Source organism: Colobus angolensis, unplaced genomic scaffold (genome assembly GCF_000951035.1).
Source record: "Colobus angolensis palliatus isolate OR3802 unplaced genomic scaffold, Cang.pa_1.0 Scaffold42, whole genome shotgun sequence".
Lineage (NCBI taxonomy): Eukaryota > Metazoa > Chordata > Mammalia > Primates > Cercopithecidae > Colobus > Colobus angolensis.
The window spans coordinates 3,178,894-3,203,485 of NW_012117599.1; the positions used below are offsets into that span (position 1 = coordinate 3,178,894).

General features: G+C 41.9%; 2 protein-coding genes across 4 annotated transcripts in view; one reads left to right on the top strand and one right to left on the bottom strand.

Moving 5' to 3' along the window:
- Positions 1 to 24,592, bottom strand: part of TSGA10 (testis specific, 10) — a 174,466-nt gene that overhangs the window by 143,373 nt on the left and 6,501 nt on the right. The window contains exons 1-2 of one of the 3 annotated variants that reach the window (XM_011956552.1): positions 17,641 to 17,787; positions 2,986 to 3,114 (exon numbers count right to left, since the gene is read on the bottom strand). The gene's annotated coding sequence lies outside the window, so the exon portion shown is untranslated. The other 2 variants (XM_011956553.1, XM_011956551.1) reach the window with 2 other exon arrangements.
- The window catches only part of LOC105522215 (chromosome unknown open reading frame, human C2orf15), a 9,321-nt gene continuing 3,229 nt past the window's right edge, over positions 18,501 to 24,592 (top strand). Inside the window, exons 1-2 of the mRNA XM_011956654.1 lie at positions 18,501 to 18,533; positions 23,535 to 23,575. Coding sequence (XP_011812044.1) covers positions 18,501 to 18,533; positions 23,535 to 23,575 — 74 coding nt within the window. The remainder of the gene's footprint in view (positions 18,534 to 23,534; positions 23,576 to 24,592) is intronic.

The following is a 24,592-nucleotide window of genomic DNA, read 5'->3' on the forward strand; positions in this document are numbered from 1 at the left end:
TAAACCTGGGAGGCAGAGCTTGCAGTGAGCTGAGATCGCACCACTGCACTCCAGCCTGGGTGACAGAGCGAGACTCTGTCTCAAAAAAAAAAAAAAAAACTATCCTAATGGGTATGAAGTGGTATCTCATGGTTTTGATTTGCATTTCTTTAATGGTTGATGATGTTAATCATCTTTTTCATGTATTTATTGACATTTGTATATCTTCTTTGGAGAAATATCTGTTCAAGTCCTTTGCCCATTTTTGAATTAGATTTTTTTGGGGGAAAAGAGGTTAATTGTAGGAGTCCTTTGTATATTCTAGATACTAAGCCCTTTTCAGATATGAACTTGGAAATATTTTCTCTCATGTAGTTAATAGACTAAATTTTTGGAGTAGATTTAGGTTTACAAAAAATTGATTAGGAAGTACAGAGTTCCTACATACTCCTCCCTCTCTCCCTCAACACAGTCTCCTCTATTATTTACATTTTGTATTAATGTGGTATATTTCTCACAACTGATGAAACAATACTGTTACATCATTAATATTATTATTATTATTATTATCATTCTGAGACAGAGTCTTGCTCTGTCGCCCAGGCTGGAGTGCAGTGGCACGATCTCGGCTCACTGCAAGCTCTGCCTCCAGGGTTCACGCCATTCTCCTGCCTCAGCGTCCTGAATAGCTGGGACTACAGGTGCCTGGCACTACGCCTGGCTAATTTTTTTCTATTTTTAGTAGAGACAGGGTTTCACCGTGTTAGCCAGGATGGTCTCGATCTTCTGACCTCATGATCCGCCTGCCTCAGCCTCCCAAAGTGCTGGGATTACAGGCGTTAGCCACCGCACCTAGCCTACTGTTACATTATTAATAGCTGATGTCAATAGTTTACCTTAGGGTTCACTCTTGGTGTTACCCACTCTGTGAGTTTTGATACACATGGGAGGACATGTATCCACTATTATATCATACAGAATAGTTTCACTGCCCTAAAAATCCTGTGCTCCACCTATTCATCCCCTCTCCCTCCAATTCCTGGTAACTACTGCTCTTTTTATGGTTTCTATAATTTTATCATCTCCATGTAGTTGGAATCATACATTTCATAGCCTTTTCAGGTTTGCAACAGGCTTTCAAGGTTCGCTCCATGTCTTTTCATGGTTACATAGCTCATTTTGAAAATACACTGAATACTATTCCATTGTATAGGCATACAACAGTTTGCTTATTCACTCACCTATTGAAAGACATCTTGGTTGCTTCCAAGTTTTTGGCAATTACAATAAAGCTGCTATAAACATTCATATGCTGACTTTTGTGTGGACCAGTTACTTTATTTTTTAGTTCCAAAATTTCCATTTGGTTCTTCTTATCTTTTTTTCCTGAGACAACTTTTCTTCATTCGTTTCCAGCATGTTCATAATTGCTTGCTGAAGCATTTATATGACTGCTTTAAAGTCCTTGCCAGATCATTGTAACATCCATTCTATTTCAGTGTTGGCTTCTCTTGTCTTCTCTCAAATCTTCCTGATTCTTTGGATTACATTGCCTTTTTTTAAAATTGAGAGCTAGCATTGTAAGACTCTGGATCTTATGTTTTAGTAGGCCTCCTGTGACACTGCTCCAACTAAAAAGGAGGGACATTGCCTTATTTATGCTAGGTCAAAGCAGAAGTCCAGTTCCTCTACCTGGCATCTGTTGACACCTGGAAAGGGTGGTGTTCCTAGATACTGCTAGCCAAGAATGGGAGTTCAGGCTCCCCATCCAGCCTCTGCCATTACACCAGCCTGGGAGGAATCCCAGAGGTGCCTCATTACTGTTCCCCACATGTCCCCCACTGACACCAGAGGTGGATGCCTTTACTGCTGATAGGTGGTGAAAGTTCAGGTCTCCTCTGATACCACAGCAAGAAGGAGTGCCTCTTACTATAAAGTGGGAGTGGATGCCTTGGCTCCTCATGTTGTCTCTGCTGACATCATGGGGTTCAGGGCCCCCTTATCCCCTGGTGAGGATAAAAGTCCTAGTTTCCCACTTAGCCTTCTCTGAATCACCCTGGTGCGCGAGGAGTGGGGAGAGAACGAATGGGGGTGAGGCACAGGTTGGGCTCCTTGTTATAGTCTGGCAAGCGTGGAAAGTGTAGGCTCTTTACTTGGCCTGAGCTGGCAGGAATGGGGCTCTAGTTTTTTCTGTGGTATTTGCTTGGAGTGGATAGTTATTGTCTTAAAAGTTGTCTGCCTTGATAGACTGCTCCTTTCCTGGTCCTTTGCCTAGGAAGGAATGGCTTTTCTTGGGTCTTTCTTTTGTGCCCATTGTTATTTCCAGTTGCCAGTTTTTCTAGCAGCCTGTCTGGGACACATGGAGAAAAAGAAACCCAGGAACTAACACATTGTTTTTTGTGTCTTGAGAGCCTTAGCCAATGTTCCTTCTTCTCTCCACCTGTCAAAGTTTTAAATTGTTTTATACATAGTGTTCAGAGTTTTTAGGTGTACTTAGCAGGAGGAATAAGAAAAATTAAGTCTACTCTATCTTCCTGGAAAAACAAATCTCTTTTAATAGCCTTTATTAATAGCTATACTACATGTCAGGCATTAGGAGAACAGGAACAATACTGAACTTGGGGTTCAGAGAATTGAGTTCAAATCCCAGCTAACATAGGATTTTGGAGAAATCCTAGTTCTGTCACGTGTTACTCAAGTGTCATAATTATTTAACCTCTTAGAACTTCAGTTTCCACATCTGTAAATGTAATGGCATCACTTTTTCACAAGTTGGGGATGATTAAGTAAAAACTGTGTACCTGGCACAACACTTGACATGTAGTTTGCACTCATTGACTCTGACTTCATGTTTATCAAAATGGTTAAGATAAAAATTGAATGATTTTAGACCCGTAACATTTAAATGAGCTCTGAATTGGTAGTTATTTATTCTCTATCTTCTTGTTTCAAAATAGGCTCCCACCCCAAATTAACTCAGGAAAACATGTTGTAACTAAACGCAACCTGTAATTTCAGTGTTGAGATGAATCGGTCTTGGTTTCTCACTTCTCGTTCTAGCTGGAGAGTATTCCGGTAGCTTTCAGCTTCAGAAACTGGAGCCCCTAGACCACAATCATGTTCTTTGGTGGTAACCTAGTACAAAGAATGGGAAATAATACAGAGGCATTCAGTTTAAAACAGCTCTGTGATTTCTCACATCAACACATTTTGAAAATTGATAATATTCTGAGATTTTTTTTTAACCATTTCCCACCAGCTAAGAGGATTTCATCAAACTTTACCTTCTTAAAATTTATAAAACTTTTTCTGTGTGTTGTCCAAACGGTACGCACATGCTTTTCAAAGACATTCTACACTATCCTTCTGGCAATCATGGTTCTACAGAAATACGGGATCAGGAGCAAATTAAGTAGTCTACCTTCAGGCTTGTGTTGTCCAAAACAGCTGTTAGCTAGCTACATTTGCTGTTGCTACTCTATACAAGCAAAAAGATTTGCAATTCATATCACAAAGAGTGAATTTCCCTAATATATAATTCCTAGAAATAAAAAAGATTTTAAAAATACTCTAATAGAAAAATTGGCAAAGAATGTGAACATTTACAGAAATGGCTCTTAAATGTATTTTAAGATGTTCAATCTCAACCTTTAGTGACACAAATTAAAATAACACTGAGACCCCCTTTTACCATCACATGGCAAAGATCAGTAAGATAGATACATAATATAGCATCCTTATATAGCACCAGTGGGAGTGTAAATTGATACAGTATTTATGGAGAACAATTGTATAAAATCTATCAACACCACAAATGCACATAGCTTCTGTTCAAATAATTTCATTTCTAGGAATTCATACTATAGCTATACACACACATATGCAAAATAACAAATGTCAGAGATTTTTCACTTTAGCATACTATACGTACTATCCTGCATCACACTGTTTTACTTGACAACATATCTTAGAGATTGTGTAACTTAGGAAAATAATTTTTTCTTTCCTTGAATCAAGGCTACCATTGTGCTAAAAGAGAATTTGTTATGAGCATCTTAGATCTTTCCTCAAAACACAGCTACTGTTCTCCAAAATCCTACCTAAGGAATTACAGAATGAGAATCTCCCCATTATGGGGAGTACCCCATAAGGAGTACATCCCCTTATGATGTACTCTGTGTAAACCAGCACTTAAACAGGCCAGCAGATTTATTTCCCTTTTTTCTTGTCTCTAAACAAGGCACAACTGTTCATTGCAACAGTTACTGCCCCACCTGGAACTTCAGCATTAGATTTCACAGAATATTTCAAATTATGAAGCATTTAAACCCCTAGTGGCTGGACTGAACTCCTACCTACCATTTCTTACATAGTTTCTGTTGAAAAATGTATTCCTAGTGATACACATGATTTAGAATAACAGAATGAAACGACTCCTCACTGGAACAGTACTGTTCAATTTTTATTGAATATAAGAATCATCTGGGACTGTTCTGTGAATGCAGATTCCTATTTACAGGCTGAGATTTGACACTTCCATAAAGCTGCTTGGAGATCCCTATTTGGTTGGTACAGAGACCACATGTTGAATCATGCTGTGCTGTAAGTTCTGATTTATCTGAATAGCGAGGATCTCTTAAAGTCTAAACCCATTCAATATTCGGAGTACTTTTGTAATTTTGTCCCTTCCTACTTCTCCAAACTTATCTCCTACTTGATACCTCCAAGAACCCCTCTATGAAAGACAAACTATGCAACACAAAAGGGTCTCGCTCTGTCACCCAGGTTCGCATGATCACAGCTGCTCACTGCAGCCTCAACCCCCCAGGCCCAAGCAATCCTCCCACCCTAGCCTCCCAAATAGCTGGGAACACACGCATGTACCACCACAATTGGCTAATTGTTTTACATTTTGTAGAGACAGGGTCTCCCTATGTTGCTCTGGCTGGTCTTGAACTCCTGGGCTCACGAGATCCTCCCGCCTAAGTCTCCCTGGGATTACAGGCATGAGCCATCACACCCAGCCAACACATTCTTAATACATATATATTCAAAAGTATTTTATCATCTGTTCAACAAGCCTTGCCCTCACTCTTTTCTCCATTTAACTTAAGACATTTCTAAAGCTCAGCTTGAATTCAATTTTCTCCAGGTTTTCTCTGTCTTCTCCACAGCATAATGATCATCTATTAATTGATATTTATATATAGATTATAGAAGAATTTATGTTCTAAGTTTTTCTGGATGTCTTCCTCACACATTTATTAGACTCTTAAGAACAAAAAATGTCCAAAAACTCTCTGTATCCAATGGGGAAAGAACATGCAGAGTTCTTTATGTAATAAAAAATGTCAAAAAATTTCTTGAGGTTGATAATGAAGCAATGTGATAAAGCAGACAAAATCAGACTTTCTTCCTCCTCTTTGGTAAACCGAATAAAGTGGGACTTTTGCAAAAGTACCTATCAGGCCTGGCTAGGAATTAAAAATAGCAAGAGGCCACATGTCCACCTGACAATCCTAATCAATCATGCTGGAGTTGCTATCCTCCCTCCACCAGCTTTGGGGGCAACATCACTAGGGGAAAGAGACACCAGTGTATCTGGAATTTCCATGCCTGGTCTGCCAGCTTCCCCACCTCAGGCCACATAAATATCCTCAACCTTGCTGCAATCTCATCAATTAGAATGGAACTTGTGCTGTTGTACAGTTCTCAGAGAAGGCAAGTGAGACAAGGTTCCTTTTTTTAAAAATTATTTTTTCTTTTTATGCTATCCCTCCCCTAGGCCCCCACTCCCTGATAGGCCCTGGCATATGTGTTCTCAACTTCCACTTATGAGTGAGAGCATACAGTGTCTGGTTTTCTGTTCTTGTGTTAGTTTGCTGAGAATGATGGTTTCCACCTTCATCCACGTGCCTGCAAAGGACATGAAACTCATCCTATTTAATGGCTGCACAGTATCCATGGTGTGTATGTGCCACATTTTCTTTAGTCTATCATTGGTGGGCATTTGGGTTGGTTCCAAGTCTTTTCTATTATGAACAGTGCTGCAATAAACATACGTATGCATATGTCTTTAGAGTAGAGTGATTCATAATGCTTTGGGTATATACCCAATAATGGGATTGCTGGGTGAAATGGTATTTCTGATTCTAGACCCTTGAAGAATCGCCACACTGTCTTCCACAATGGTTGAACTAATTTACACTCCCACCAACAGGGTAAAAACATTCCTATTTCTCCACAACTTCTCCAATATCTGCTGTTTCCTGACTTTTTAATGATCCCCATTCGAACTGGCATGAGATGGTATCTCATTGTGGTTTTGATTTGCATTTCTCTAATGACCAGGGATGATGAGATTTTTTTCATGTTTGTTGGCTGCATAAATCTTCTTTTGAGAAGTGTCTGTTCATATCCTTTGCCCACTTTTTTGATGGGGTTTTGTTTTTCTTGTAAATTTGCCTAAGTTCCTTGTAGATTCTCATATTAGCCCTTCATCAGATGGGTAGATTGCAAAAATTTTCTCCCATTCTGTAGGTTGCCAGTTCATTCTGATGACAGTTTCTTTTGCTATACATAAGCTCTTTAGTTTGATTAGATCCATTTGTCAATTTTGGCTTTTGTTGCCACTGCTTTTGGTGTTTTAGTCATGAACTCTTTGCCCATGCCTATGTCCTAAATGGTATTGCCTAGGTTTTCTTCTAGGATTGTTATGGTTTTATGTTTTATGTTTAAGTCTTTAATACATCTTGAGTTAATTTTTGTATAAGGTATAAGGAAAGAGTCTAGTTTCAGTTTTCTGCATATGGCCAGTCAGTTTTCCCAGCACCATTTATGAAATAGGGAATTCTTTCCCCATTGCTTGTTTTTGTCAGGTTTGTCAAAGATCAGATGGTTGTAGATAGGTGGTGTTATTTCTGAGGCCTCTGTTCTGTTCCATTGGTATATATGTATCTGTTTTGGTACCAGTACCATGCTGTTTTGGTTACTGTAGCCTTGTAGTATAGTTTGAAGTCTGGTATCGTGATGCCTCCAGCTTTCTTCTTTTTGCTTAGGATTTTTCTTGGCTATATGGAGTCTTTTTTGGTTCCATATAAAATTTAAAGAAGTTTTTTCTAATTCTGTGAAGAAAGTCACTGTTAGCTTGATGGGGATAGCATTGAATCTACAAAATACTTTGGGCAGTATGGCCATTTTCACAATATTGATTCTTCTGATCCATGAGCATGAAATGTTTTTCCATTTGTTTGTGTCTTCTCTTATTTCCTTGAGCAGTGGTTTGTAGTTCTCCTTGAAGAGGTCCTTCCCATCCCTTGTAAGTTGTATTCTTAGGTATTTTATTATCTTTGTAGCAATTGTGAATGATAGCTCACTCATGATTTGGCTGTTTGTCTATTATTGGTGTATAGGAATGCTTTTGATTTCTGTACATTGATTTTGTATCCTGAGATTTTGTTGAAGTTGCTTATCAGCTTAAGGCGATTTTGGGCTAAGACAGTGGGGTTTTCTAAATATACAATCATGTCATCTGCAAACAGAGAGAATTCGACTTCCTCTCTTCCTATCCGAATACCGTTTATTTCTTTCTCTTGCCTGACTGCCCCAGCCAGAACTTCCAATACTATGTTGAATAGGAGTAGTGAGAGAGGGCATCCTTTTCTTGTGCCAGTTTTCAAAGGGAATGCTTCCAGGTTTTGCCCATTCAGTATGATATTGGCTATGCAGTTTGTCATAAATAGCTCTTATTATTTTGAGATACATTCCATCAATACCTAGTTTATTGAGAGTTTTTAGCATGAAGAGGTGTTGAATTTTATCAAAGGCCTTTTCTGCATCTATTGAGACAACCATGTGGTTTTTGTTATTGGCTCTGTTTATGTGATGGATTATGTTTATTGATTTGCATACGTTGAACCATATGACTTCATCCAGGGATAAAGCTGACTTGATTGTGATGGATAAGCTTTTTGATGTGCTGCTGGATTTGGTTTGCCAGTATTTTATTGAGGATTTTCACTTCGATGTTCATCAGAAATATTGGCCTGAAACCTGATGCCAGGTTTTGGCATCAGGATGATGCTGGACTCATAAAATGAGTTAGGGAGGATTCTCTCTTTTTCTATTGTTTGGAATGGTTTCAGAAGGAATGGTACCAGTTCCTCTTTGTACCTCTGGTAGAATTCGGCTGTGAATCCGTCTAATCCTGGGCTTTTTTTTGGTTGCTAGGCTATTAATTTCTGCCTCAATTTCAGAACTTGTTATTGGTCTATTCAGGGATTTGATTTCTTCCTGGTTTAGTGCTGGGAGGGTGTATGTGTCTAGGAATTTATCCATTTCTTCTAGATTTTCTAGTTTATTTGCAGATAGGTGTTTACAGTATCTTCTGACGGTAGTTTGTATTCCTGTGGGATCAGTGGTGGTATCTCCTGTATCATTTTCTTATTGTTTATTTGATTCTTCTCTCTTTTCTTATTAGTCTGGCTAGCGGGCTATCAATTTTGTTGATCTTTTCAAAAAACCAGCTCCTGGATTCACTGATTTTTTGAAGGGCTTTTCGTGTCTCTATCTCCTTCAGTTCTGCTCTAATCTTAGTTACTTCTTATCTTCTGCTAGCTTTTGAATTTGTTTGCTCTTGCTTCTCTAGTTCTTTTAATTGTGATGTCAGGATGTTGATTTTAGATCTTTCCTGCTTTCTCCTGTGGGCATTTGGTACTATAAATTTCCCTCTACACACTGCTTTAGCTGTGTCCCAGAGATTCTGGTGTGTTGTGTCTTTGTTCTCATTGGTTTCAAAGAACTTAATTCTGCCTTAGTTTCATTATGTACCCAGTAGTCATTCAGCAGCAATTTCCATGTAGTTGGGTGGTTTTGAGTGAGTTTCTTAATCCTGAGTTCTAATTTGATTGCACTGTGGTCTGAGACTCTTATCATTTCCATTCTTTTGCATTTGCTAGGGAGTGTTTTACTTCAATTATGTGGTCAATTTTAGAATAAGTGTGATGTGTTGCTGAGAAGAATGTATATTCTGTTGAGTTGGGATGGAGAGTTCTGTAGATGTCTATTATGTCCACTTGGTCCAGTGCTGAGTTCAAGTCCTGAATATCCTTGTTGATTTTCTGTTTCATTGATCTGTCTAATATTGACAGTGGGGAGTTAAAGTCTCCCACTATTATTGTATAGGAGTCTAAGTCTCTTTGTAGGTCTCTAACTAAGGACTTGCTTTATGAATCTGGGTACCCTGTATTGGGTGCATATATATTTAGGTTAGCTCTTCTTGTTGCATTGATCCCTTAACCATTATGTAATGCCCTTCTTTGTCTTCTTTGATCTTTGTTGGTTTAAAGTCTGTTTTATCAGAGACAAGGATTGCAACCCCTGCTTTGTTTGCTTTCCATTTGCTTGGTAAATCCTCCTCCATACCTTTATTTTGAGCCTATGTATGTCTTTGCATGTGAGATGGGTCTCCTGAATACAACACAACAATGGGTCTTGACTTTTCATCCAATTTGCCAGTCTGTGCCTTTTAATTGGGGCATTTAGCGCATTTACATTTTAGGTTAATATTGTTATATTTGAATTTGATCCTGTCATTATGATGCTAGCTGGTTATTTTGCCTGTTAGTTGATGCAGTTTCTTCATAGTGTTGATGGTCTTTACAATTTGGTATGTTTTTGCAATGGCTGGTACCTATTTTTCATTTACATGTTTAGTGTTTCCTTCAGGAGCTCTTGTAAGCCAGGTCTGGTGGTGACAAAATCTCTCAGCATTTGCTTGTCTATGAAAGATTTTATCTCTCCTTTGTTAATGAAGCTGAGTTTAGCTGGATATGAAATTCTGGGTTGAAAATTCTTTTATTTAAGAATGTTGAATACTGACCCCCACTCTCTTCTGGCTTATAGGGTTTCTGCAGAGAGATCCACTGTTAGTCTGATGTGCTTCCCTTTGTGGGTAACCCAACCTTTCTCTCTGCCTGCCCTTAACATTTTCTCTTTCATTTCAACCTTGGTGAATCTGATGATTACGTGTCTTGGGGTTGCTCTGCTCGAGGAGTATCTTTGTGGTGTTCTCTGTATTTCCTGAATTTGAATGTTGGCCTGCCTTGCTAGGTTGGGGAAGCTCTCCTTGATAATACCCTGAAGAGTGTTTTCCAACTTGATTCCATTCTCCCTGTCACTTTCAGGCTTCACCAATCAAAGGTAGGTTTGGTCTTTTCACTTAATCCTATATTTCTTGGAGGCTTTGTTCGTTTTTTTCATCCTTTTTTCTCTAATCTTGTCTTCACGCTTTATTTCATTAAGTTGATCTTCAATCTCATAGCCTTTCTTCTACTTGATCGATTCGCTATTGATACTTGTATATGCTTCACCAAGTTCTCGTGCTGTGTTTTTCAGCTCCATCGGGTGTTCTTCTCTAAACTGGTTACTCTAAGTTAGCAATTCCTCTAACCTTTTCAAAAGGTTCTTAGCTTCTTTGCATTGGATTAGAACATGCTCCTTTGGTTCAGAGGAGTTTGTTATTACCCACCTTCTGAAGCCTACTTCTGTCAATTCGTCAAACTCATTCTCCATCCAGTTTTGCTCCCTTGCTGGTGAGGAGTTGTAATCCTTTGGAGGAGAAGACGCATTCTGGTTTTCGAAATTTTCAGGCTTTTTGCACTGGTTTTTCTTCATCTTCATGGATCTATCTACCTTTGGTGTTTGATGTTGGTGACCTTCAGATGGGGCTTCTGTGTGGACGTCCTTTTTGTTCATGTTGATGCTATTCTTTTGTTAGTTAGTTTTCCTTCTAACAGTCAGGCCCCTCCTGCTGCAGGTCTGCTGGGGTTTGCTGGAGGTCCACTCCACACCCTGTTTGCCTGAGTATCACCAGCAAATAGCAGAAGCTGCAGAACAGCAAAGATTGCTGCCTGTTCCTTCCTCTGAAAGCTTTGTCCCAGAGGGGCATCTGCCAGATGCCAGCCAGAGCTCTTCTGTATGAGATGTTTGTCAACCCCTGCTGGGAGATGTCTGTAGACCCCTGCTGGGAGATGTCTTCCAGTCAGGAGGCACAGGGGTGAGGGATCCACTTGAGGCAGCAGTCTGTCCCTTAGCAGAGTTAGAGCACTCTGCTGCTCTCTTCAGACCAGCAGGCAGGAACATTCAAGTCCGCTGAAGCTGCGCCCACAGCCACCCCTCTCCCCAGGTGCTCTGTCCCAGGGAGATGGGAGTTTTATCTATAAGCCCCTGACTGGGGCTGCTGCCTTTCTTTCAGAGATGCCCTGCCCAGAGAGGAGGAATCTAGAGAGGCAGTCTGGCCACAGCGGCTTTGCCAAGTTGCAGTGGGCTCCGCCCAGTTCGAATTTCCCACCAGCTTTGTTTACACTCAGGTGGAAATGCAGAAATCACCCGCCTTCTGCGTTCATCTCACTGGGAGCTGCAGACAGAATCTGTTCCTATTCGGCCATCTTGCCAGCCGCAAAAAAATTATTTTTAATTTATTCTTTTTTATTTTTTTCAATGTGAAGTCTAAAATAAGGAAGAACTCTAATTCTCAATTAGGAAGTCACACAGCAGAGTGGTTAACAGCATGCATTTTGGCATCAGCCTGCCTACATTCATCATCCTAGCTCTGCCACGTATTAGCTGTGTGACCTTGGGTGACTTGGTTACTTCGCTGACTACAGCTTCCTCATTTACAAAATAGGGAAGATAATAAGAGTATCTGCATTGGCCAGGCGCAGTGGCTCACGCCTGTCATCCCAGCACTTTGGGAGGCTGAGGCAGGCAGATCACCCGAGGTCAGGAGTTCGAGACCCACCTGGCCAACATGGTGAAACCCCACCTCTACTAAAAATACAAAATGTAGCTGGGTATGATGGCGTGCACCTATAATCCCAGCTACTTGGGAGGCTGAGGCAAGAGAATCGCTTAAACCCAGGAGGTGGAGGTTGTAGTGAGCCGACATTGTGCCATTGCACTCCAGCCTGGGGGACAAGAGCGAGACTTTGTACCAAAAACAAGAAAAAAGAGTATCTGCATCATAGAGTTGTGTGAGGATTAAATGAATTAATATATATTTTAACTTTAGCACTTAGAATAGTGCCTGGCACATGATAAGCACTATATATGTTATTATTTCTTATTATTACTAATTCCTCTCACTGAGTCAACTTAATTGGCTATCAAGTCCTACTGATCTTTTCACTAAAAATTATGTTACATTTCTTCCATCCCTATCACTGTTTTAGTTCATGCTTTCAGACTGTAGCTATCACATTTATTCACTTTATAAGTAAACTTATAAATAGCTAGAATAAGAATGAACCAAAAACATCTTTCTGAGGATAAAAAGATGTAAAACAAATAGAACCCTACAATTTCAACCCTAAATGAATCTGGGAAAGTCCAGAACAAATAAATCAGAAATTACAGCACAGCATGATTACTGCTACATCAGAGTAATGCACATAGATGCTAAGGGAACGCTGAGAAAGAAGCTACAAAAAAAGTATTTCTGACTTCTACTTCTTCAAAAAAGGCTTAGGATCTACTCTCCATTCCAAAAGAACTATGAGCATATCCCTACTGGAGGACTTAATGCATTCTACTACTTTTACGGGATGTCCACAGCCATGGCTACTTTAACAAGTCTAAAACAGACTTTTTTTTTTTTTTTTGAGACAGTCGTGCTCTGTCACCCAGGCTGGAGTGCAGTGGCATGATCTCAGCTCAATGCAACCTCCACCTCCCAGGTTCAAGCAATTCCCTGCCTCAGCCTCCCAAGTAGCTGGGATTACAGGCGCCTGCCACCATGCCCAGCTAACTTTTGTATTTTTAGTAGAGACGGGGTTTCATCATCTTGGCCAGGCTGGTGTCGAACTCCTGGCCTCCCAAACTGTTGGGATTACAGGTGTGAGCCACTGCACCTGACCAAGACTGTGCCTCTTTATGTGATCATCTTAGGGGTTAGAATTTCAACTTAAAAATTTTGCGAGGACACAGACATTCAGACTGAAGCCGCACATTAGAGGAACAGAAAGAAAAAGCTATTGGGTGAACAAAGAAGGAGTACTAGATCTTTTAAGTGAAGACAAGGGCCATGTTTGTTTGTTTGTTTTTTTTTTTTGAGACAGTGTCTCTGTCACCAGGCTGGAGTGCAGTGGTGCGATCCCAGCTCACTGCAACCTCTGACTCCCGGTTCAAGTGATTCTCCTGCCTCAGCCTCCTGAGTAGCTAGGATTACAGGCATACACCACCACGTCCAGCTAATTTTTGTATTTTTAGTAGAGCCGGGGTTTCACCATGTTGGCCAGGATGGTCTCGATCTATCAACCTTGTGATCTGCCTGCCTCGGCCTCCCAAACTGCTGGGATTACAGGCGTGAGCCACAGCACCCAGCCTGGATTTTATTCTTACTTGCAGTGGGAAGCCATTGGTGTATTTTTGAGCCAGGATCATCTTATTATAATTTTCTTTTTCGTCTTTTTCCCTCTCCCTTCTCCCCTCCCACAGGATCTCATTATTTTGAAGTGATTGATTTGATTTCCGTGTGGAGAATAGGTTGTAGGGTGCAAGAATAGAAGCAGAAAGACAGCAGGGAACAGTTGCAGTATTCTAGGTGGGAGATGATGGTGACTTGGACCAGGGAGGTGGTAACAAAAATATAGAGAAGTGGATGGATTTATAATATATATTTGAAGGTAGAACCAACAACATTTGCTAATAACTTAGAATGGATTTATTGCAGTGAGCCGAGATCATGTCACTGCACTCCAGCCTGGGCGACAGAGCGAGACTCCACATCAAAAAAAAAAAAAAAGGCACAGTCTTTATGGGATGATTAGGCCATGATGAGTTGCCTGTATATAACAGATCCCAGAGAGCTCCCTCGCCCCTTCTAACATATGAGGACACAGTCTGAAGGTACCATCTATAAACCAAAAAACACCACACATTGATTCTGCTGGCAGTTTGATCTTAGAATTCCCAGTCTCCAGAACTGTAAGAATTAAATTTCTGCTGCTTATGTTATTTCATTATAGCAGCCTGAATGGACTAAGATATGTGCCAATATCATTTGACTTCAAGTCTTCTGCTCTTGCTTTTCTTCTCAGGAACACTTTCTACCCAGCCTTTCACATGGCTATCTTCTCACCCTCAGCTCCTTGGCTGAAATGTCAAGGGGTCCTCCCTGACTACTTACCTAAAGTAGCCTCTCTCCCAGTCACTCTCTCAAACAAGTGATAAGCTATTTGCACTTATCACTACTTGAAATTATATCATCTATTTGCTCACTTGTTTACTACCTCCCCCAACTAGAATATAACATTCAAGAGCCCCACGTTTTTGTCTTGTCTCTGTTATATCCCTAAAGCCTTAAAAGTGCCCAGCACAAAGGTGAAATGCAATAAAACATTTTCAAAATAAGAAAATTTAATGATTCGAACAAAGCAGTTTCAATGGTGGGTGAAAACAAGTCTGAAGGGGACTAATGAAAGAATAGTAAAGAAAAAAAATGGAAAATGTAAACTTCTTTTAGGAAGCATGATTGTGAGAGGAAGAGAGGTAGAACAAAGGTGGAAGACGACCAAGGCTGTGGAAAGGTCATTACAAGAGGAGAAAAACTTGTTCCTTAATTCTCTGTACATAAGGGTCCTCTTTCAGAATTAAAAGCCCTGCAGCCTCTCCTCAGAAAAATGCAAATACACCTTTACAAACAATTTCAGGGGATTTAAGACTCTCTCAGGTCCTTGGACTCCAGGTGAAGAAGTCCTACAGTACAGAAACATGAAGATTCCTAAGCCATGAGTTAATGTTAATTGATGGAGAAAGACAGCTGAGGTAATAAGAGGAAACCCAGGTAAATATGTACCGCCCTGAGACAAGAAAAAGAAAAGCAAGGACAGGTGAAGATTTAGACACTTGTAATCCCAATAATCCCTGCACTTTGGGAGGCCAAGGCTGGAGGATCACTCGAGCCCAGGAATTTGAGACAAACCTGGACAACATAGTGAGTCCCTGTCTCTACAAAAAAGAAAAAAGAAATTAGCCAGGCATAGTGGCATCCACCTGTGGTCCCAGCTACTTGGGAGGCTGAGATAGGAGAATCACTTGAGTCCGGGAGGTCAAGGCTGCAATGAGTCATGATCGCACCATTGCACTCCAGCCTGGGTGACAGAGCGAGACTCCGTCTCAAAAAAAAAAAAAAAAAAAAAAAAGAAAAAAAAGAAAAGGGAAGTGGCATGGAAATCTGAGGAAGTTTCTGTCTGGTTGAATTTTAATTTTTCAGTGAAACAGGAGATAAGATTATATAATAAAAAGTATCATCAGTCTTGAGCAAAATATGAAGCATATAATACGTATTCAACAAATTAATTTTTTGATAGAATGGAAAATACTGGACTACTTCATATGGAATTCTGAAATCGGTTCCACAAAAGTTTACTACAGTTGAGGTGGGTTTTTCTTTTTAAAAATATTGTCTCCAGGCCGGGCGCGGTGGCTCAAGCCTGTAATCCCAGCACTTTGGGAGGCCGAGACGGCGGATCACGAGGTCAGGAGATCGAGACCATCCTGGCTAACACTGTGAAACCCCGTCTCTACTAAAAAACACAAAAAACTAGCCGGGCGAGGTGGCGGGCGCCTGTAGTCCCAGCTACTTGGGAGGCTGAGGCAGGAGAATGGCGTAAAACCCGGGAGGCGGAGCCTGCAGTGAGCTGAGATCCGGCCACGGCACTCCAGGCCGGGCGACAGAGCAAGACTCCGTCTCAAAAAAAAAAAAAAAAAAAAAAAATATTGTCTCCAAAAGTGTAGACTTATAGACACTGAAGTAGGAAGGAACAGCCTCACTAACAGAAGGATGTGGAAAACCATACAAGATTTATGAATAATTTTGAGAGAGGATTTTACATAAGTGGATAAATATTTGGGGAAACAATCACCAAACTGAGAGCAACGATAAAGATTAATCTTAAAAAAAATGTTGAGTAAAGAAGCAAGATGTAAATGAATACTTAGTACAATCCCATTTGTACGAAGTTCAAAAACAAGCCAAACTGTAATGTGCATGTTCACATACAATGATGTGAAACATTAAGGAAAATCAAGGAAGTGGCTCTTAGAAGTCAGGAGAGTGGCCATCTGTGGGGAGGGAAAGGAACATGTAATCTGAAAAGGAGATAAATAATAATACCTCTAACTGCCTCTATGTATGGAGGACTTCAAAACCAAATCGTCCTAAACAAACTAGTTTAAGCAACTGAAAAAGCAGACAGAAAAGATCTCCCAGAGAATCTCTACACCTGATTATATTCTGAACTACAAACAATGATTTTTCTTCAGAAGGTAAACAGTACGTGAAATATTTTGGAAGCTGCCATTAAGTAATGCCAAAGTTTAGGATTTAAAATTAATATTTCATTAATGCACCTTCCTAGTTATTTCCCACTAAGACTGAAGAGTTTGGCTCATTAATCAATTAAAATACAAACAAGAATCTGTCTTATCCTGGAAGCAAATTCGAATATGACATCCTACTTCTGTAACTAACCTGTTTTTTTCTACTTACAAACCTATTGTTATTCTACTTATGTCCTTACACGTAAACAAAGCATACTTGAAAGGCTGAACACCAGTACAGAGAATTTTAAACAAGGAAATCTCCTAGGATATAAGGTCCTGGAATGGAAGAAGGAAAACGTTGGGACGCTCTAATCTATGCAAACCTTCCTGAAGTCGCAGGAAAAAAAAAAGTGAAAAAAAAACATATTTCTGTGAGTTTTTAGGTATCAAGTCCATGATCATCTAGTTATCCAAGTCTCAAATAGTTTTTCAACAAAAGCCAGCTTTCCTTGTCTTTACTGTGTATAATTTTTACTAAAATTATCAGATTTTCATGCAAATGCCTATATAATCTCAGCCTTTCACCACCCCAAGTCTAGACAGAGGCTCAGAAATGAGCGATCGGGAGTCAGGCTGAACTCCCAAATCCGTGACTTCCAAATTCCTCGGCTCCACCAGAGCTTCCAGAGCGTTTCTAAACTGAACAGTCCCCCCAACAACCAAGCGGAGAGCTGCGGGAGGACGCGAAGCGGTGACCATAGGAACTGTGCTCAAACCTAACCTCCCAAGAAGCAGGGGCAACGCGTGCTGCTAAGCTTCCGGCCGGCAGCTGTGCCCGCCGCTGCCCCTCACAGCGGCTCCCGCGGCGAGCGCCCACCTCCGCCCGCCACGGCCCCGCACCCGCCACTCCTGCCCGCTTGCAGCCGCCTTCTCAGAGACCTTCTGGCCCAGTAGCAGCGCTCTCCCCACCCTGCGCATCTCCGCAGCTTCTACCTGGAGCTCCGGGTCCCTCCCCGGGCTCCTCGGCCCGCCGTCCTGCCCAGAGCTCATCCCCGCGACTGCCAGGTCTCGGCCTCCGCGGGAAATACGAGAACCGCGCAGTCTCCATCCTCCGCCCCTTTCTCCTCCTTTCCCACCCCCAAATCGTCCCGGCCCCGCCCCGGCGAATCGGAGGAAGGCGGGAGCCGGCGGGAAGGAGGCGGGGGCGGTTAGCGCCAGCCGGCGCCGGCGTGGCCCCGCCCTCACGCTCTGTACCGAAGTGGGGCTCGTCTTCCACCTCCCCGGCGCCCCAGCTTTGCTTCCGTCCCGCTCACCCCCAGGCCCGGTGCGCACGCGTACCTGGCTCGACCTTCCCTCTCGCGGGGACTACAAGCCGTGCGCGCGCACTTACGCACGGAGCGACGCGTACGTCCACCTGCCTGCCTTACAGGGCACCTAGGAGGGACCTCTTCCTGGCCCATCCGCGCCGCGCAGGCGCACGCCCACGCAGCGCCAAGACGCCCGACCCGAGCGTCCCGTCTCCTAGTAACCAGCCGCGAGCCCCCTTTTCCACGACACATTTCTTAATCCCTGCCTGAGGCTGCCACACCTGGATGGAACGCGCATGCGCAAGGCTGCCTCTCGCCGTCCCGTCTTCCCTCAGCTTGGAACACCTGCTGCTTCGCGGCGGTGGCTTTGCTCCACTTTCCCAGAGCTTGGGCATCATTCTGGACCTTCTGGACCCATGTTCGGTGAACCGGTTACTGCTAGAGCTGCTTTTGGGCCCGTTTTGAGGGAACCTTCCAGGTCCAGCCCTCCCACTGCAGCCTGCGGGCAGCGAGCCGGCCTGTCCCGGCGAGCTTGGGCAGCCCGGAGTCAGGGGAGCCTGGTCAGCTCTGCACAGTCAGAGCTGAATCGGGAAGTGACAGAACTAGCAACGAAAGTCCAGATTCCTGACCGATATTCCTTCTCCACATGCCAGTCCTTTTCCAAATCCCCTCACCTTAAAGTGGACAAATGAGCCTTTTGGTGAAAAAGAAGTCCAGATTCCTGACCGATATTCCTTCTCCACATGCCAGCCCTTTTCCAAATCCCCTCACCTTAAAGTGGACAAATGAGCCTTTTGGTGAAAAAGAATGAGCGCTGCATTCTTCTACCAACTTTTTGGAGCCCAGAATTGGGGGAAAAAAAAGTCTTCTTAATTTTTCTTAATACCTACCATGTCCCTTTCTTTCCTGCAGATGACACAGACAGTAGGTTTTTACAGCAATTCTCTGATGTCCTTGATATGACAGAACGCTGTGTATATCAAGAGTAAGCTCTCGTTTGAGGAGACTAACAATTCCTGTTTTTGCCAGGTGAGTACTCATTTTTTTTCCCCCACAAGATGTCATTGGCAGGGATAAACAACTTTTATGTTAGAACAAATTTAGTCATAAAAGTACATTTAATATAAGTGCCATGTTTTTTCTATCTCTTTTCATCGTGTTATTACATAGTCTCATATTTTGTCGCATTTGTTTTCAGATAATCATATACTTTGTAAGTATAATCAAATACCAAAAAAAAATTAAGTGTCCCTGTTACTTTAAGAGGTTAGAGGACACAAGGAGCACATATCCTCGGAAATATAATTATTTTTAATTGACAAACTGAGAAATTATGTTAGAGGGAATAATGTATAATCTCATTTCCTCTTCAGATACTAAGATAATTTTGAATACATTTCCTACCGTTACTAAAAACAAATAGGAAAGAATGTGTTCTAAGTTTAAAACTGTCAGTTGGAGTTGAAGACTTCAGGGGTGGGGAGATTATTAATATAGGAAGTAGGAAAGTACTTCCCTTACAGAAAGAATAAGAAAAGTTTAAGCACTTATGAATGCCACCTAGATGGTACTGAAGATTCTTTGGAAAGAATGTAAGGAAATGATCATTTTAAGGTCAAAAGAGGGTGAAAAGATTTTCCTTTTTGTCCTATCAAGAACTGTTGACTTTCTCTCCTAACCTGAGAAAGTAAAAATTTCCTTCCCTCTTTGGAAACCCAAGGGGTAGTGAGTGTCCCATCCTGCCCCAACTAAACCTTTTTTTTTTTTTTTTGAAACGGAGTCTCGCTCTGTTGCCCAGGCTGGAGTGCAGTGGCATGATCTCGGCTCATTGCAACCTCCACCTCCCGGGTTCACGCTGTTCTCCTGCCTCAGTCTCCCAAGTAGCTGGGACTACAGGCGCCCACCAGCACACTGGGCTAATTTTTTTTTATTATTATTTTTAGTGGAGACGGGGTTTCACAGTGGTAGCCAGGATGGTCCCAATCTCCTGACTTCGTGATCCACCCGCCTCAGCCTCCCAAAGTGCTGGTATTACAGACGTGAGCCACTGCGCCCAGCCTTTTTTTTTTTTTTAAAGACAGTCTCCCTCTGTTGCCCAGTACCCAGGCTGGAGTATGTTGGCATGATCTCAGCTCACTGCACCCTCCACCTTTCAGGTTGAAGCAATTCTCCTGCCGTAGCCTCTTGAGTAGCTGGGACCACAGGTATGTGCCACCATGCCCAGCTAATTTTTGTATGTTTTTGTAGAGATGGGGTTTCACCATGTTGCCCAGGCTGGTCTTGAACTCCTGGACTCAAGTGATCCGCCCACCTCAGCCTCCCAAGTGCTGGGATTATATGCATGAGCCACTGTGCCTGGCCCAGGCTAAGCCTTATATAGTACCCTGTGCTCTCTCTCTCCTGTGACAGACACCTTCTAAGGTCTGGGTTTTCTAGTCCCTTAGTTTTCCCATCATTTCAAAAGCTTCACTACAAAAACCTCTGTTACTACTTTTTTTTTTTTTCACTGTCCTCTTCCTGATCCCCTCAAAAAAAAATCTCGGACTACAATTCCATATGTGTTAAGCCACTTGATCTTGTTCCACAGCTCACTGATGTTGTGTTCCTGTTTTTAAAACAGATAGTTTCCTCCTTATGCTGAGGTCTGAAAGTTCTAGGCAGTGTCCATTCATAGGGCTTACTTTATTTCCTTTCTCTCAAGGATCACTCTCCCAAACTGCCTATTGTCCAATATCTAAAAGCCATTGCTTCATGTGTTTTGTGTTTTGATGCTGAAAGCAGGCTGGGCACGTTGGCTCACGCCTGTAATCCCAGCACTTTGGGAGGCTGAGGTGGACAGATCACCTGAGGTCAGGAGTTCGACACCAACCTGACCAACATGGAGAAACTCTGTCTCTACTAAAAATACAAAATTAGCCAGGCATGGTGGCATATGCCTATAATCCCAGCTACTCGGGAGGCTGAGGCAGGAGACTTGCTTGAACCCGGGAGGCAGAGGTCGCAGTGAGCCGAGATCGTGCCCTTGCACTTCAGCCTGGGGGACAAGAGCAAAACTCCATCTCAAAAAAAAAAAAAAAAAAAAAAATAGATGCTGAAAGCATGAGGATAAGTCTGGTCTCTCTTACTCCATCATGACTAGCAGCAGAAGTCTGCCATTCTTCACAACCCCAGGCCCCATGTCAATAACTATCCTCAAGGGAAGTGGTTTGCAATGCAAAAATTGCTTCAAGCTGGGAGAACTGTAAGTGCAAAGGTCCTGAGGCAGGAGAGGGTTTGGCATAGAATATTCTTGAGGAACAGCAATGGGGGATAGGTCTGGGGTAGAATAAAGGAAAGAGACAGGAGAGAGTGCTTGCTGGTAGAGTTGTTTGCTATGGCTGCTACAACAATTTACCACACACTTGGTGTCTTTAAGCAACACAAATTTATTATCACATGGTTCTGGAGATTTACAAGTTCAAAATGGGTCTCACTGGGCTAAAATCAACATGTCAGGCAGGTCTACATTCCTTCTGGAGGCTCTAGGGGAAAATCCCCTTTCTTGCCTTTCCAGCTTCTACTGGCAACCCTTGTGATCCCGGTCTATGTTCAACACCAAAAATGGCCAGTCAAGTCCTCCTCACATTGCATCATGGCTAACACATTCTACCTCCCTCTTTCACTTCTAAAGACTCTTGTGTGGCAGGCACGGTGGCTCACACCTATAATCCCAGCATTTTGGGAGGCCGAGGCAGGCGGATCACTTGAGGTCAGGAGTTCAAGACCAGCCTGGTCAACATGGCAAAACCCTGTCTCTCCCAAAAAATACAAAAATTAACTGGTCGTGGTGGTGTGCACCTGTAATCCCAGCTACTTGGGAGCTGAGGCACGAGAATCACTTGAACCCGGGAGGCGGAGTCTGCAGTCACCCTAGATCACGCCACTGCACTCCAGCCTGGGCAACCGATTGAGACTCTGTCCCAAAAAGAAAAAACAAAAAAACAAAAAACGAAAAAAAGCCCTAGTGATTACATTGGTACCACCCAATTAATCCAGGAGAATTTTCCCACCCTCAGAGTCAGCTGATTAGCAACCTTAATTCCCCCTTGCCGCATAACATAACATAGTCACAGCTTCTGGGGATTAGGACAAAGACATCTTTGGAGACTATTATTCTGCCTACCACAGCTGGGGACTAGATATGTAAATAATTTGTTTTTGTCTCTGAGGTGGAAAGTAACTAGAGTGTGTTGAGCAGAGGACTGCTGTGATCTGGATTTTGTTCTAAAAGGTTCAAACCAGTCCAGGCATGGTGGCTCACGCCAGTAATCCCAGCACTTTGGGAGGTGGGAGAATTGCTTGAGGACAGGAGTTTGAGACCAGCTTAGGCAACACAGTGACACCTGTCTCTACAAAAAATGAGTTTTAAAAATTAGCCAGATGTGGTCAGGCACGGTGGCTCATGCTATAATCCCAGCACTTTGGGAGGCCAAGGAGGGCAGATCACTTGAGGTCGGGAGTTTGAGACCAGCCTGGCCAACATGGTGAAACACCATCTCTACTAAAAATATAAAAATTAGCCGGGCGTGGTGGCGGATGCCTGTAATCCCAGCTACTCGGGAGGCTGAAGCAGGAGAATCATGGGAACCTGGAGAGCGGAGGTTGCACTGTCTTTGCAACTTGAATTTCTCTGATTCCTAGTTAAGTCTGAATATCTCTTTATGTACTCTTATTATCTGTTTGGGATTCCTCAGTCTTTGAATTATGTTTTTATATCCTTTGCTCATTTTTCTAGCGGGATTAATTTTTCCTTGCTAATCTGTAGGTGTTCTCTTTCTATTCCAGCCACTAAATACCATCAGCTTTGGACACAGAAAATATCTCCTTCCAGTCTCTTATCTTTTTGTTTATATTTTTTTCATTGAATAGAAATTCCCAATTATGAGTAATCAGACTCACCTGATTTCCTTCCTTATTGTTCAAGCTTTTTAGGTCTTGTTCAAGAAATCTTTCTTCACCCCAGGGTAACAGATATAGTGTCCTTCATTGTCTTCTATTGCATTTACAGTTCTGCCATTCACATTTAGGTCTTTAATGCATTTGCTCTCCACTTTTTTTTTTTTTTTTTCTTTTTGAGATAGAGTCTTCCTTTGTCACCCAGGCTGGAGTGCAATGGTATGATCTCAGCTTACTGCAACCTCCACCTCCTGGGTTCAAGTGATTCTCCTGCCTCAGCCTCCTGAGTAGCTGGGATTACAGGCACCCGCCACCACACCCAGCTAATTTTTGTATTTTTAGTAGAGACAGGGGTTTCGCCATGTTGGTCAGGCTGGTCTCGAACTCCTGACCTTGTGATCCACCCGCCTCAACCTCCCAAAGGCCTGGGATTACAGGCGTGAGCCATCGCGCCCAGCTCACTTCTGTATTTAAGATCCTGCTTAACTTTTGTCCACACAGTGAGCCAATGTTCACAATACTATCATACTAAACTTAGTCTGTTCTGTCTCTTTTGCCTTATAGTGCCACCTGTAACATATGTGAAGTTCCTCAAATACCTAAGTCCAAATTACAGCTCTGTCATATTCTACCGACTATTTGTTCCTGTACCTGTACAAGGTTATTTTTATTACTTTCACTTTGTGGCATATCTTTTTTTTTTTTTTTAATTTTTTTCTGATAGGGATGAGGTCTCCCTGTGTTGCCCAGGCTGGTCTCAAACTGCTAGACTCGAGAGATCCTTCCACCTTGGCTTCCCAAAGTGCTAGAATTACAGGCATGAGCCATTGTGCCCAGCCATGTAGCATATCTTAATATCTGGTAAAGAAAGCCCTTTGTTCTTTTTGTCCAGATTGATTTATCTCTTTACGTACCTTTATTCTTACATGTATATTCCAGATTTCTTCTTGAATGGCAACCTAAATGCCAGTCCAAAGAAGCCCCCAATAGACTTGTTCACCCTTCATATCCTCAACTCTGGGGAAGTTAAGGTGAGACTCACAGGGCCAAGTCTACCCTATTGTATTTGGTTCCTCCTCAGTCCTTTTATTAGATTGAAATTTAATGTACAAATTGATAATTATATAAGTTATCATTATTTTATGTTTGTTGATTTCAAATGCAATGTTTTATAGAGTTTTGTGTTTTTTAAAAACCTTTTTTCAATTTTGTATTTTGAAAAAGTTTTAAACTTACAGAAATGTAATAATAATACGTAGAACAACTTTTTAAGCTTTACCTCCTAGATTTAACAGTTGTTAGCATTTTGCATATTTTACTTCCTTTCTGTATCTATGTATCTATCTCTCTATTGCTAAACAATTTGAGGGCAACCTGCAGATATGATTCTTCACCCCCAACTATTTCAATATGTATTGCCTAAGAACAAGGACACTGACTTATATAATTATCACATTAATAATATATAATATATAATATTATATATAATTATCACAATTATCACATTCATGGCATCTATCACATTGATCCAATATTATTATCTAATATTGTCAAATATCCAAATGTTGCAGTTATCTAAGTAATGATCTTTGTAGTAGATTCCATCCCCTTCCCAAGTCAAGAGCATTGGTTGCATTTGAAATAATGTATCTTTAGCCTCCTTTAATCTGAAACAGCTGCTCAGCCTCTCGGTGTCTTTCATAACATTGACATTTTTAGGCAGAAGCTATTTGTTTCACAGAGGATACCTCTGTTTGGGTTTATCTGATTGTTTCCTCAGGTTTAGATTCAAGTTATGCATTTGACAGGAGTATTTCCTTTCTAACAAAAAGAGAAACCAAAGAATAGAATAAACTCAATTTTATTAATTTGAAGGCAGTATTAGATATTCCTTTGATGAGGAAGAAAAATTCATCTTCAGTTCCAAATCTAAAAAATAAGTATACCCGGCAGGGCGCGGTGGCTCAAGCCTGTAATCCCAGCACTTTGGGAGGCCGAGACGGGCGGATCACGAGGTCAGGAGATCGAGACCATCCTGGCCTACACGG